The following is a 15197-nucleotide window of genomic DNA, read 5'->3' on the forward strand; positions in this document are numbered from 1 at the left end:
ATTATTAAAGAATCTAGGAGAAAATATAGATTAAGTAAACATTAAGATATGTTTTGTAATTTGAAACTATATGGCTAAGCTATTTGATTAGCATAACTAGATGTAAGGGAACCAGCTGTCTTTAACATATGTACTAGAAAGCAGCTTCCTTGAATAAAAAGACTTGGGATCAGACCAGTGCTAACATATGGCAGGAACCTTGGTAGGTGTTTGCCAAAGACTATCATGTGATTTCCTCTTGAAATGATTTCATACGGTATTACTGAACTTTATATATTCCTGTTTCTTGTTGTTTTTAGTAGTTTATGTTCTATATAAATAAGCCTACGTTTTATTGGGGCAAAAACTTTGCTGGACTTCAGGTGCCCAGTGTTAGACCCTTCTGATTTCTAGTACATTTGAAATGCTATTCTGATGAGTCTGATTTTTAGGTGACTTTTTTTCTTGGTATAATAAATCTGCAATTTTTCAAATAAACAACATGTTTTCTTTTCTTTTCCCTCCTTTCCTTCCTTTCTGTAATGAGTTGTGTGAAGGACACTACTGTAGATCTTAATATTTAATGGTGTTTTCTAGTAAAGCATATATTCTTGATTTTACTTCTTTGTTTTTTCTGCAAAGTAGCATTTAATGAATTTTATAAATTGGAACTCAGAGGTCATTTTTCCATGCTAGGTTAGTTGATATAATTGGAAGTAGAACGTAAAGTTCATTTAGTAATATTTGAAAAACTTGAGCAGTAATCCAAATCAAATCAAATAATTATTTCAAAATGTTGTTGTCCTTCTAGAGTGTATTCAACTATGTGATCCAACTGATTAGGATTTTTAATAATTCCTGTTTTAATTTACAACCCTGTTTGGGGAAGTTGTTAGTATTTGTCAGTGATGGGTAACAGTACTTAGTTGAGCTTTGCTGATTTGATTATAATGAATTCTAATTAAAAGTCCTGTAGAAGAAAGGAAGTAACAGTGACACTAGCTTGACTGAAAGTTTTTTGTTTTGTTCTGTTTTTTAGTTTTTTGAGATAAGGTCTCACTCTGTTGTTTAGACTGATTTTGAACTCGCAATGTATCCTGGGCTGGCTGCAGGGGGCCTCCTGCCTCAGCATCCCAAGTGCTAGGATTTACAAGTGTGTGCCACTATGCCCAGTTTTAGTTTTTTTTTTTTTTTTAAACCTCATTGTATTGTAGTGCCTTACTGCATTCAGCTAAACAGATTTGTATAGTGTTAATTGTGTATGTTTTTGTGACCATCTCTTAAAATTTGCTATTTTTATTAAATTTTACTGGTAGTTGTTACTGAAGCAAGCAAAATATTCAGGCTGGGGACATAGCTAAATGGTAGAACACTTGCAGAGCATATGTATTACCCTGGTTCAATCTCTAGCACCACAAAAAAAATAATGCAGGAAGCAAAATATTCTAATTTTATTTAAGTGGCATTCATATTTTTTGAGGTAATCATTTTTACTTGTGTGGAGTCACATCAAGAGATTACAAATTTGAAATTTTTATGGTTTGGAAATATTCTCCAACAGTGACTTTGGTGTAGTAGTGAAAGAGTTTACAGTATATGGCAGAAGAATGAATAAAGGATCAGAAAACATAAGTTCAAGATTAAGCAGTAACCACAATAAATTTAATGAAGACAAGTCGGTCAGCCTCTCTGGATCACACTTTTATCAATGATATGATCCTAACATTCTCTGACTTTTAAGTTACAAAATGAATGAGTTAATATCTGCCCCCACCAAAAAAAACCCATGTTACAACCCAAAAATTGGTTATAGTCATTTATGAATCATGATAGAAATGACTTTGTTAATCAAAAAGGGTAAGATATCCAGCATATGCACAGATGATTCTGGGATATGAGACCTGTAAGAAGCCCAGAGATTTAGAATGTCTCATTCCTTCAGCTTGGAAGATAGCTCGCAGTGGGAACAGGAACGTAAATAACCAGGACATTTGTTGTTTTTTTGGCAGATGAACCATATTTTATTGGGACTAACTGCTTCTTGACTGCTAATTCCAAACTTCATGTGTTAGGAAGAAGATGAGTAATTATGTTTTTGGCATGATAGATTGTTACAAAATGTTGAAAACTGTTTAGTAACACAGCTTAAAATTTCATCTCCCAGTATGAAGGTGATCTGTTGTATGGTGGTTGGTGACTTCAACCTACATAGATAAAACGCTGTTTTAGAAGTGAAAGGTGGGACTCTTTTATCTGGCGCCATATACTGGCTGCCTACCACACAAGGTACAGAATACACTGCCTTAATATTTCTGTTAAACAGAAAACTTTGAGAACTAGAATTTTAGGGCTGGGGATATAGGTCAACTGCACAGCGCCTACCTGGCAAGCACAAGGTCCTGAGTTTGATTCCCAGTTTTAAAAAAAAAAACAAAAAACAAACTAGAATTTTAACCAGGTGTGGTGGCACATGTCTGTAGTCTCAACACTTGGGAGGCAGAAGCAGGAGGATTATTGTGAGTTTGAGGACAGCTGGACTACAAAGTGAGTTCAAGGCCAGCCTGAACTACATAATTAAACCCTGTCTCAAAAAGATAAAAACGTCTAGAATTCAAAAAACATGTATTTCATTAAAGCAGTATATGTTCATTAAAGAAAATGACAAGAATTTTACAAGGAGGCTGGAGATTTAGCTCAGCGGCACCTGCCTTGCAAGCAGGTGGTCGTGAGTTCAATCCCCAGTACCGAAAAGAAAAAAAAAGGATTCTTGGGGCTGGGGATTTAGCTCAGCGGCATAAGTGCCTGCCTTATAAAGCAGGCAGTCGTGAGTTCGATCCCCGGTACCGATAAAAAGGAAAAAGACAAAAAAAAAAAAACAAAGAATTTTACAAGGGCTCAAAATAGAAAAACAAGTTCAAAATAAAATAAACAGAATACTCTTATGTTTTCTCTTAAGTCATTTTCCTCTTTGTTACGTTTTTACAGTTATGATTATGCTATTGTCAGTCATAAGCATTTTATTTCTAGTAGTTACAGTAAAATAAAAAGGAATAAGTATACATCATTTACTTACCCTAGTACATTGAAAAGAGTATCACTTAAACATTTAATCAGCCAGGTGAGGTGGCGCACTCCTGTAATCCCAGCACATGGGAGGCTGAGGCAGGCGGGTCGTTGCAAGTTCCAGACCTGCCTGTGTTACAAAGTGAGCCCAAGGCCATCCTGAACTGCATAGTGAGACTGAGTTTCTGAGAGACAGGAGGGGTCCTGAATAGGCTGCCAATGAGCTACTTCTCAAAGAAAGTTTTATAGAGCAAAATCACAAGGAGGGTACAAAATGGGTCAAAATTATGATCAGCCAAGATTGCAGATATAGATGCTTAGGTACTATTGATCCAGGGGCAGCAAGAGCATATGGGTGACATCATTAATCTTGGTTGATAATCTGTAGTCTTAGTTTTATTTTTCTCTTAGTCTTAGTGGTTTTGGTCTTAGTGAGTGGAAGAGGATGACCCACCCCAATGAGATAATGGGAAATCTCCAAAGAATGATAGCAATAAGGAAAGCGTATAAATCTAACCATTGTGATTTTAATCTTCACCTCCAGCCATAGTTCTGATGTGTTCTCATCTCCTGCACTGACTCGCTGGAGGGCCCAGCCCTGTCTGGCTGCCTACTATATTTCCACCTAATATAGCAGTGTGTAATATTCCCCACACTGAAGAGATATCCCTAACTGTGGTTAGGAGAGGAGGAGCAGTTTCCATCTAGCTGCTTTGAGCTGAAAAGGGCTGGTTTAGGGGAAACCACAGTTGAGTATAGGTCACTCTTAATCACACTTCTTGTATTATCTTTTTAATCTCCACAGTAACCCACCCCATAAGATACTATTATCCAAAATACTGAACAGAAAAAGAGAAATTGGAAAATTGCCCTAACAGCGTGATTAGTAAAAGTATTACTAGTTTTTTTTTTTCTACTACGGGTAGCTTTGCACTGAGCTGTATCCCTTTATTCCTATCCTTTTTATTTATTTTTACTTTTTTTGAGATACGGTCTTGTTATGCAGTTCAGGCTAGCCTTGGGTTTACTTTGTATTCCAGGCTGGTCTTCAATTTGCAACAATCCTCCTGCCTCAGCCTCTCAAGTGCTGGGATTACAGCACCAAGTGTGCCACCACACCTGGCATCCTTTTTATTTTTATTGAGTCAGACTAGCTAAGTTGCCATGTTGCCCAGCATGGGCTCGGTCTTGTGATCCTTGTGCCACAGCCTGCCGTGTGCCATCATATCTGACCTATTACTGAGTCTTTTTATTTTATTTTTTCTTATTGCGTCTTGAATCTAGCTCTTTGACACAAAAGACCATGTTCTTTTGTCTTCTCTAATGTGACTGTTAATTTAATGACTGGCCTACCAGTAGATATTTTAATCAGTGTTTTTAGCAATTGCAGTCCATATGTCAGTGACTATGTGAACATAACTTAGATACTTACATAGTAAGGAATTTATTGAGAATACACATTAAGTGTTATTAAATATTTCCAAAGTGGTATATCTACAAAAAGACTTGACTTTTCTTTCTTTCACTTTTTTCTTTTTTTCTTCTTCTTTTTTTTCATCTTTTTCAGACAAGGTCTCATCATGCGGTTCAGGCTGGCCTTAGGCTCACTTTGTAGCCCAGGCTGGTTTTGAATTTGCAAGGATCTGCCTGCCTCAGTCTCCTGAGTGCTAGGATTACAGGAGTGTGCCACCAACCCGGCTTTTCTTTTTTTCTTCTTTCTTTTCTTTTCTTTTTTTTTTTTTTGTAACTGAATCCAGAACCCTGCACAATTTAAGCATGTGCTCTGCTGCTAAGCTACTTTCCCAATCCAAGGTTTTATTTCTAACAGCAGAGTATTAGATTCTGTTTATCCTAATAAGTAACACTAAATATTATCGGTCTTTTTCAGCTTTCTTAGTCCATTTGGGAAAAACCTCCCTTAGTTGCACTTAAGGGTTAGTGTTTCTTTGCATGTGATCATATACTGTATTCTCTATTTTCAGAATTATCTTCCTAAAGGCAGTGTCTAGCACATAATACTACATTATGTAGATTTAATGTCAGTTGCAGATAACACTGCAGTGTACATTTTTGCATATTTCCTTTAAATGCTTTTCATGCAATTAATGAATCAAGGCAGTATATGTATTTGAGACTCTTGGTACAGAATAACAAAATTTATTTTCTTTTTTTTTTATTTAAGGAGAAAAAAAAAAGTGAAAGGGTACAAGTTATACAGATTTACAGAAGAAAAAAATGAACAGTAGGAAATCACTAGTTAATGAATTACATATTGCCATCTTAAAAATAATTGTTCAAGTCACAAAATTAAAGCTTGTAGAGTGGACATTCCAACAATGATACTGCAAACAGTTCTGTTCAGTGATCCAATAAAACTCTGTGATATCATTTTCTATCTTATACACTTAAATATACATGCAGTTATATAGTTTAGAGCACTTTCTTTTCCTCTCTTTTGTACAATGACTATTACACATTTTGGGTTTCATTGCTCCCACGGTTCTTATTGCTTTTTTGGAAGAGAGTAAAACCAAATGAGACATAACAGAACAGAATCGGTCAAGTCAAAAGGGTGGACATAATAGATAATATAAAAACATAATACAAGGTGATCAACAATGGTTACCATAATGCCTCCCGCTATCTCTAATAGAATTGCCTATATCATTAGTTATAATACAATTGAACAAAATAGTAAAGAACAAAACCAAAACATTGGAGACATTGTAGGTCTTCAAAAGTAGATAAAAGTCAACGAGAATGGGCGTTATAATGAACCTCATTATCTTCTCAGCTGATGCCTAAACTTTTGAACCTGATACTATCCAGCAAAACAGAATAGGGGAACATCAGTCAAAAACAAGATGGTGAGAGTAATACAGGGCTTCAAATCGAGATAATAGAAAGTCAAAGTGGGTTACTATATTATATCCTGCTATTTTTTTCCCTTTAATTAAACGGATAAAAATGAAAAAGTAAATAATGGAGTGGAGATTGAGAAAAAAGAGGGCATAACAGCAAAACAGCGCAGATCAAAACATAACCATTTAAGCAGAATAGTGTTTCACCACCAGATAATTCCGACCTAAAAGTAGTTACCATATTGACTCTTTCCTTGAAGTCCTTGAGTACAACTTCATATACTGTAGCATTAAGAATATCAAAACAATGTAAAACCATTTAAGAGAATGACAGCATTACAGAGTATTTAGAATCGACTAACAGAAAATGAACAATGGTTTCTGTATAATCTCCTTGTCTTTAAAAGGTTTTTGCTTATACTATCGTACATAATAAAATCCAATAATATACAACCTGTTTAGACCATTGGAGACAGAAGAACAAAAGCTAGATGAGACTTCAAAACAAGATGATACTAAATCAGTATTACCTATTAAGATGGTCATTTTCTCTAAAATAGCTGTTCCTATCATCCAATCTTTGTCTCGTTTCTGTTGAGCTCTTTTTCTGTCAGTAGCTGTCAGTTTGTCTTCTTCATTTTGTTCTCTGCTTCATTCATTGTGGCCTCCTGCCACTATTTCTGGGTTCTTTGTATTTTTCTTTTTTTAGAATATCCTGCAATACTTTCTGTAGGGTTGAATTGGTGGTTGCAAATTCCCCCAGTTCCTCTTTATCCTAAAAGCACCTTGTTTTTCCATCAATTTCCAGGGACAGTTGTGCAGGATATCTCAATCTTGGCTGAAGATTATTATCTTTCAAAGCTTGAATTATTTCCCCCGATGCTCTTCGTGATTTGATGGTTTGTGCAGAGAAATCTGCTGTAATTCTGATGGGTGTTCCCTTGTAAGTGGTCTGTTTCTTGTCTCTTACAGCTTTTTTTTTTTTTTTTTTTAATTGGTACTGGGGATCGAACTCACAACTGCCTGCTTGCAAGGTAGATGCTTATGCCACTGAGCTAAATCCCCAGCCCCCCTTACAGCTTTTAATATTCTGTTCTTGTATTGAATTTCTGGAATTTTTATTATTATATGCCTGGGTGTTTCTCTGTTAGGGTTGTAGGTAGCTGGGGTCCTGTATGCCTCGTACATCTGAGTATCTTTACCTTTTGCTAAATTAGGAAAATTCTCCTGGATTATTTCTGTGAGTAGCTTTTGTAGTCCATTTGTTTGTGTCCCTACTTCTTCTTTTATGTTCTTAATCCTTAAGTTATGGCTCCTCTTATCATCTTCTTGTCTTTGTATTACAAAATTTATTTTCAAAGAATTGGTCCAGAAACCAGATGTGATGGTGCATGCCTGTAATCCCAGTGCTCGGGAGGCGGAAGCAGGAGCATTCCTGTGAGTTTGAGGCCAGCCTATGCTACAAAGTGAATTCAAGGCCAGCCTGAACTGCATAGTGAAACCCTGTCCAAAAAAAAAACAAAAAAAAAAGTTGGTCCATTTTACCATTCATTCACGTTTAGGAGGCGAGAATTTAAAAAAAAAAATTTTTTTTTTTGAAGTATAACAATACAGAAAAGTTCATGTATCCGGATTACACAGCTTGATGCATTAATTAACTGGACACACCCTCTCAGGAGCAGCCAGAAGCATCGCACAGTACGCATGCCCCTAGCCACTTCTTTGTGCTGTTACAGTTGTTATCTTCATCCTTGCCTTTATAACCTCTGATGTGCAGGATCATATTCCATATATGATGTTTGAAAGCTGCACTTTTCCATATATGCATCAATGTTTTTATATTGTAAGTAACATGTTCTTTTTTGTTTTTAAAGAAACATGACTACAAAATGAATGGCATAGTATACATTTTTAAATGAATGTATTATTCCCCTGGTGCACACTTCAAGTATTGCTTTATACAGTTACTGTATTAATGTTTGTCAAATAAATGGGATCATTTGATTGAATATAACAGTTATTTTAAACTGTAATTTACTGGAAAGGGATCCTATAGACCAGGAGGTACTGACATAACCATTGTGTCACTTGGCAGCTTTTAGACTTTGAATAGACCTGAGGCTCTCAACTTTCAGTCTTTTAAGACTCAGCAGAGAGACTTGTTAAAATGCTCCATAAGGTGTCTGACTTAGTAGGTCTGCATGGCGGCCCAAAAAACTGCATTTTTAACAATATCTTGGTGTCTCACATAAATCACCATGTGAACTGTAGGGGAACAGGATCCTAATTTGCATCATTTTCTGCTCCATGCTGTGCATATATTAGATATCAGTACTTGCTGAATGCGTGAGTGCTTTGAAAGTTGAAAGAAGGTGGTTATTATTTAGACCACAGTAGGAATTCTAAAAGCTGTGGCATTGTCTGATCTACTGTTCTCTTGTAATAGGTCTTAGAGGAAGTTTCTAAAAATCAAATACCTTTACATTTGCATCATTAAGAAGTCTACATGCAAGATAAGAATTATAAAGTATTTTGACAGCCTTTTTGTTTCCCCAAGAAAAAAGAATTCTATTTCAGTCATCACATACTTACTTTACATCATTTCACAATGTATTAGATTGTGATTAAATGTGATAAGTGAAATGACTGAATTCAGTAACATATTTGCTTGAGATTAAGTTAATAGATTGATTCATTTTTCTTTCTGCTACAAAATTGTTTTTGATAACCACCCTGTAAATTCACTGTGGTGTTAAATAGTTTCTGTCACTTGAATACCACTCCCAAAATAAAATAAGGGATCATACACTATATAATATACTAAAGTGTATGTGCTTTTTTATGCATGTTTGTAAAAGTGTGCTAGCCCATGAGCACAGGCTTTTACATTTCTATCACAAGGATGCCATTTACTAGCTGTGTGACTTTGAGAAAGTTACCATAGTTTTTCTGCATCTAGGATGTTTCATGTTTACTTCTTTGTTCCTGTTTAAATTTAGGTTACCTACTTTCAGGAAAGTTCTTTATCTGTATTTCTTTTCTTTTTAATACTGAAATAAAAGTTAAGTAATGTGTTTTCATTTAAAAAGTAAGAACATAGCAATTTTACTAAGTTTGAAATGTTAACCATGATTTTCTTTAAAGATGTTTTTCATTTGTTTTGTGATTCTTTTTTTTTTTTTATATGTTTTGTTAGGACATGAAGGATCAGATGTCGACATCATCTGTGCAGGCATTAGCAGAAAGGAAAAACAGACAGGTGAGAAAATACCAAAACACAAGTATCAACCTAAGGAATACGTACTTGGATATTGAAAGTACTGGTCAACCAGGTAGCATGTGATCAAAAACAAGACCTGTGGGTGCTGAGCCTGGAGTGAGTGACACTAGCCAATTTTGTGAAAGTCTAGCATGTTCGTCTGCATTTCATTACTGCAACAAATATATAAGATAGTTAGCATACAAAGAGAGAAGGTTTAGTTTGGGTCACAACTTTGGAAGTTGTACTCCATGATTGGTTGTCCCCATTGCTTTTGGGTCTGTTACAAGACAGTATGGCAGCAGCATGTGCAAGGACCATTTATCTCATGGCTGTGAATGTGAAAAAGGAAGCAAAAGGGGTTAGAGGTGTATCCCAGATTTCTGGTCAGAAAACCTGCCTTAAGGTCAGTGATGGCAAGCTGAATGCTCAAACTGCAACCCAAAACCCACTGATTTATTGGAAAGTGTCAATACTGAAATTAACCTTTAATACTGAGGTTTTAATTCAGAAAAAACAATTCATACATTAGCATCTTTTGTTTTAAAAGAAAAACACAATAACAGAGCTTTTAGCGATACAGCTTTTTATTGAAACGTAAAAGTTTGCATCTGGCATGTTTTATGCACTTGAAGTATTTTTTGCTGTTGTATGCATGCTGATAACTTGTCCGCCCTTGTGTGGGGCCACTTGGCTCCTGTGGACTCTATAGGGTTCACCACAGCTATACCAGGCTCCACCTCCTAAAGGTTCTACCAGGCTGAATATGGTGGCATTCATCTATAACCCCAGCACTCTGGGAGGCTGGGACAGGAGAACTGCAAGTTGAACCCAGCTTGGACAATTTACTGACTTAGCACTACTGTGTATCAAAATAAAAAGGATTGGGGCTGTAGCTCAGTCCAGAGGTCCTGGGTTCAGTCCCAAGTACCACAGTAGTTAGACAGATATTTGAATGGATGGGTTCTACCATCTTCCAGTTGGCCAAGGACTGGTTACCAACCCTTTGACATGTGGGTCTTTAGGGGACACTGCCAAACCGTAGCACCTGGTCAGCCTGTCTGAACATTGCTGTCAGTAGCTATGATGCTGTTTATTTTATTTTGTTATTATTTTTTTGGTACCAGGGACTGAACTCAAAACTGCATGCTTGCAAGGCAGGCATTTATGCTGCTGAGCGAAATCCCCAGCCCTATGCTGCTTATTTTAAATCACTTATCCTAACTGTATTCTGTTCAGATTTCAGAAAGGTTCCAATAATCCATTTAGTAGCCTCTTCGTTTAAGAAATGCCTCAATCTAACTTGACCTCAGTAGTTCATAGCATAAATCTTTATCCTCTGGATGTTTATTGAGCTACTTAATTTTGAAAGCAGTCCATAAGTGTCACTCAACTTTTTGTTTCTTTTCCCCACATTTCATTTTTAAAGTGTTTTGTTTTGTTCTTATCTAACACCCTTGCCCTTTTTGAACACTACAGCTAGGTCATTTCATCTGATTGCAACTCTTGAAAGAAGCTGATGAATGGCCACTGCTGACTAGTTTTGCATTTAGAGCATATGTGAAGTGACATTACATACCTGAAATAGTTGTGATAATGTGGTAGATAATGCCTCTCCTCTGTTACTCCTATTGTGAATGTTTTATTCTCCAGATAGTGTAGTTGAGGTAACATGAGTAAAGTGAGTATAAACATTGCTTTTGCAGATATGGCTTAAAATCTTGTTTTAGGCCAGGAATGAAATGTCATAGAGCCTCAGATTTTCAAAGAATGGCAGGGTCAGTGTTCTTCAGATCTTCAAGTGGGTTGAGTCAGCCTTAGGGCCAGGTACCTAGTACTGTGTTGGTCCCACTTCCCCAGCACTTTCTGTGATCCTCCCTCCCCCAAGGGCCATCCTCTAGTGTTTGGAGCCCTCACCATCTTTTTTCCCATTAGAACATATTCCTGAAGGTCAGACTGATGAACACTAATAAACTTCATGACAAAATCCAAATGATTTTTAACAACATATGTCCTGTGAATGTAGATATGTTGTATAAAACATAGTCTTCACTAGGGCCCCAGGAGCACACTAGATCCTTATGGAGCCCTGGCTCTCTGTCCATAGCCTAACGGTACACTGCATACCCATTTTTATGACCCTGAAAAAGTTGTCCCAAGGCCCCAGTATCCTCCATGGGGATTCCTAGAATTTTGGATTAGAATGAGCAAGATCTTATCAGTCTTGATAACCATAAGCCAGGTCAGGACAGAACCACTACCAAAGGCCTTTGGGTCTGCTTTACCCTACTTCTTGACTGATGCCCTGGGCCCCTCAAAGGTGTCCTGAGAAGAACTGATAACTGAGTGTCTTAGGAGGTCTTCTGCTATCTCAGCACTTGGTGCTCTGCCCCTGAGCTTCCCACCTCCTGTCGCCTGAAACCTGGCATTTAGACAGAATCTACCTCTGAAAGTCCTGAGGAGACCAGTGCGGGTGTGGAGGAGGGTTGTAAGGATATTGGAGGAGTTTTCAAAGAACCAAGTAAATGGTCGGGCTTCTAATAGTGTCCACAAGTTTTTTTAAAGACCTGATGTAAAGATTTGCTAACTTTATAAGAATCTTAGTTGCACAGCTGGGGACATAGCAACATAGCACCTGCCTGGCAAGCACAAGGTCCTGAGTTTGATTCCTGGTATACCCCCCCCCCAAAAAAAAAAAAAAGAATCTTAGTTTTCAGCATCTTGTGGGTCTTGACGTAGGGCTGGCCTGAGCTGCTGTTGAACCTGTCATAAGGTGGGAAACTAGTCCAAACCAGCTGCCACCACTGCCTTGCCACTTGTGTAAGGAAGACATTCCCAAATGTGATTTCTGGCTTCACACTTCTTTGAATTCATGCCTGGCACACCTCACCTGGCCTCCAGGAGACCTGGCAGAGACCGAAATCAGGCCAGTACATGCCTAGTCAGGACCAGGTGCTCTTTGTGATCATACCTGCCTGTGAAGCAACCCCCGGTATTGTCTGGGAAGCCAGTAACTTACATTTCTGCTGAAGGACGTTGAGTTTTATATAGAAATTAAATCTAACAAACATAAGTGGTTCTGTGCCTTCTATGTGTGAGGCATACCTTGTTATTCTGGGAAGGTCATCCCAGTTCCCCCCGAAGAAACCAAAACTTCCCTGGATCTTCCTTCAACAGTAGATTTCAGATCTGTGGAGCCAATTTAACTAGACCTTTGAGTCCTGGTTCCTAGGAAGGGCTGTTGAAACTAAGTACTGTTGCACTGTGATACCTTTTAAAGTTGAGTGTGTTTTGATTTAATGTAGAGATTTTCAGGGGATAAAGCCAATGTGTGAGGCTCATGGGAGGAGGGTGAAGACGAGAGGGCCCATCCTGGAATTCCTTATGTTGTACCACGAGTGAAAGCCTGCCCCTTCCTGTCACCACAATATGTCACTTATTCAGACACAGTACCTGCTTGTTTCTCTGACTTTTGTCATCTTCACTCACACAGGCACTGCTTGGTGACAGTGGCAGCCAGAACTGGAACACTGGATCGACGGATCAGTACAGTCGCCTTGATCGAGAGCTGCAGTTAGCCAATTCCCATTTCATCGAGGAGCAGCAGGCACAGCAGCAGGTACCCAGAGTCCAGCCAGCCAAGGATGGGAGGTGGAGGCGGAGGCGGAGGCGGAGGCGGGGGCGGGGCCCCTCCCCTGCTTCTTCTGCCAGCCAGAGGGTTTGTGTCTAATGGCAAACGGGTTAGACCAGAGCTTGGCTTGTGGTTGACTGTGTCAAATAAGTAATGTGTGTATGTGTGTATAGTTTTAAAACCTTGAGAGTACAACTGAGCATGATGGTACACACCTGTAATCCTAGCTAGTTGGGAAGCTGAGATAGAAGAATATTGAATTCAAGTTCAGTTTGGGCAACTTAGTATGACCTTGTCCCAAAATTTTATTTTATTTTTTAATTAATTATTTTATTTGATTTGATTTTTTGACACAAGGTCTTACTGTAGCCCACGCTGGCCTTGAACTCACTATGTAGCCTAGGTTGGCCTCAAACCTGCAGTGATCCTCCTGCCTCTGCCTCCTGAGTACTGGAATTACAAGTGTACACCACCACACCCAGTTGTCTCAAAATTTTAGAAACAGGCGTAAGGATGTGGCTTAGTGGTAGATCACTTGCCAAGCATGTGTGAGACCCTGAGTTTGATGGCCAGCACTCCACCAAAAACATAAAAACCCAACCAAATAAAAAAACTTTTAGAGCAGCATGCTGAAGAGAACCATGCTTGATTAGGTCTCAGGAAAACAGCAGAGCCAACATCCAAATTGACAGACAAGGCCTAGGATACTTTTTTTTTTTTTGCAACAGGATCTCGATTTGTAGTTCACACTGGCCTTGAACTCGCTATTCACTATGTAGTCCAAGCTGGCCTTGAATTCTCTTGCCTAAGCCTCCCAGGTGCTGGGTTCACAGGCATGTGCCACCACTCCCAGCTGGCCTTGGATTTTTGAAAAGAAAAGAAAAGAAAATCTCTGTCCTAGCTTCTTATTTGTATATTGGGGTTTTTGTTCAACAGACTTTGAGAAAGGTAGAGTCCTTTTTTTTTTTTCACTGCATATGGTTAGCTTTTTCCTGCACATAAAAACAGTTGTTTTGGTGGAGATTGAGAGTAGAAGGAAAGTGAAGTTGATTATGTCTGTGTTGTTGCTTTTGATATGTAGCCATAGTAATAACAGAACCAGTGATAATGTATGTGGAGATTTAAGGTCATCTACCCACTGGAAATGTTCTTATGTACTGTTTTATAAATAAGTACTTGTGAAAGTTGTGTGTTCTATCCATTAGCATATTGGCTTATTAACCAGCTTTTTTATAGACAGTGGGATGGAACACCAAAGTAAATAGTCATTTGCCAGTCAGTAGTTGTCCTTGAAATAACTTATTGCCACTTCTCTTGATTGTCCTTGCGGAGGAAGAAAAAGACTCATTGTGCAGTTTTTCCACATCCAGAGACCTGCCAAGCTTACATTTACGCTGTGGCAGTGCACTATGGATTGAGATCTTGATCTTAGCAGTGGGTCTCCTCCCAGAGAGTCCCATAATTCGGTGGTCATCTGCACATGTGATTTTGGCCATTGTCTGTTCCCTTATTTGCCTTCAGCCAACCAAAGTAAATCTCTCTTGGTGGTTTCAAGCCCTGCTGACTATTCCCCAGTTGGATCAGTAGGAGATCTCAGTAGTTTGACAATCCAGCCTTTTGAGCAGCGTGTACTCAGAGGCAATGGTCTGGTCCTTTGATTTCTGGGCTTTGCTTCTGAATGTGAATTGTCCCAAGCTGGCAAAGAAACTAGCAGCTGCTAGAGTGCTGGGCTTGGAACCAGGTAAGATGGATTTTAATTGCTTATTTCCCATTTCTCTGGCACCAGTTGATTGTGGAACAGCAGGATGAGCAGTTGGAGCTGGTCTCTGGCAGCATTGGGGTGCTGAAGAACATGTCCCAGCGCATAGGAGGGGAGCTGGAGGAGCAGGCAGTGTGAGTATTGAGCCCCTTTTGCTGCAGTGAAATTGAAGGAAAAGCCAACCCTAAAAGGCCTGGTTATATGGCTGGTAAAACCAAAAGCTATTTCATCTGCATTTTTATTCAGCTGCACAGACTAGCCTCCAGAAGAAGCAAATCTATTAGATAAAATTATGATAGGGCTTAGGTGAGGTTATGGTTTTTAAATACCTCAAAAAACAGACAGAAATTTCTCTGTACCGGTAGTTGAAACATAGTTATGAATGAGAATATGAAACAGGTGTGACTAAAGCCCCTGTGTGTTCTACAGAGAATGGCCTAGGGGAAGGGAGACTCACAAAGTTAGTATTAGGAGCCAGTCCTCATTCGCTGCCTGATGCAGCGAACAGGACTTTCTGTCATCTTAACTGGCTACTTTATGAAATAACTTACAGCGTTAACTCCAGTTAACAAAAAGAACTTTTCTCTAAAAAAAATAAGGAAATAAAACTTTGTAAGTTAAGAGTGGGGCCAGACAGGGAGAGCA

At 38.5% G+C, this 15197-nt stretch overlaps 1 protein-coding gene across 1 annotated transcript in view; it reads left to right on the top strand.

The window, feature by feature from the left end:
* Stx6 (syntaxin 6) overlaps window positions 1–15197 on the top strand; it is a 47034-nt gene that overhangs the window by 17215 nt on the left and 14622 nt on the right. The window contains exons 4-6 of the mRNA XM_003474930.5: window positions 9100–9162; window positions 12656–12781; window positions 14580–14686. Coding sequence (XP_003474978.1) covers window positions 9100–9162; window positions 12656–12781; window positions 14580–14686 — 296 coding nt within the window. The remainder of the gene's footprint in view (window positions 1–9099; window positions 9163–12655; window positions 12782–14579; window positions 14687–15197) is intronic.

The sequence above is a fragment of the Cavia porcellus genome, unplaced genomic scaffold (genome assembly GCF_034190915.1).
Source record: "Cavia porcellus strain 051 isolate PalLab524CR breed Dunkin Hartley unplaced genomic scaffold, mCavPor4.1 scaffold_29, whole genome shotgun sequence".
In the NCBI taxonomy this organism is placed as follows: Eukaryota; Metazoa; Chordata; class Mammalia; order Rodentia; family Caviidae; genus Cavia; species Cavia porcellus.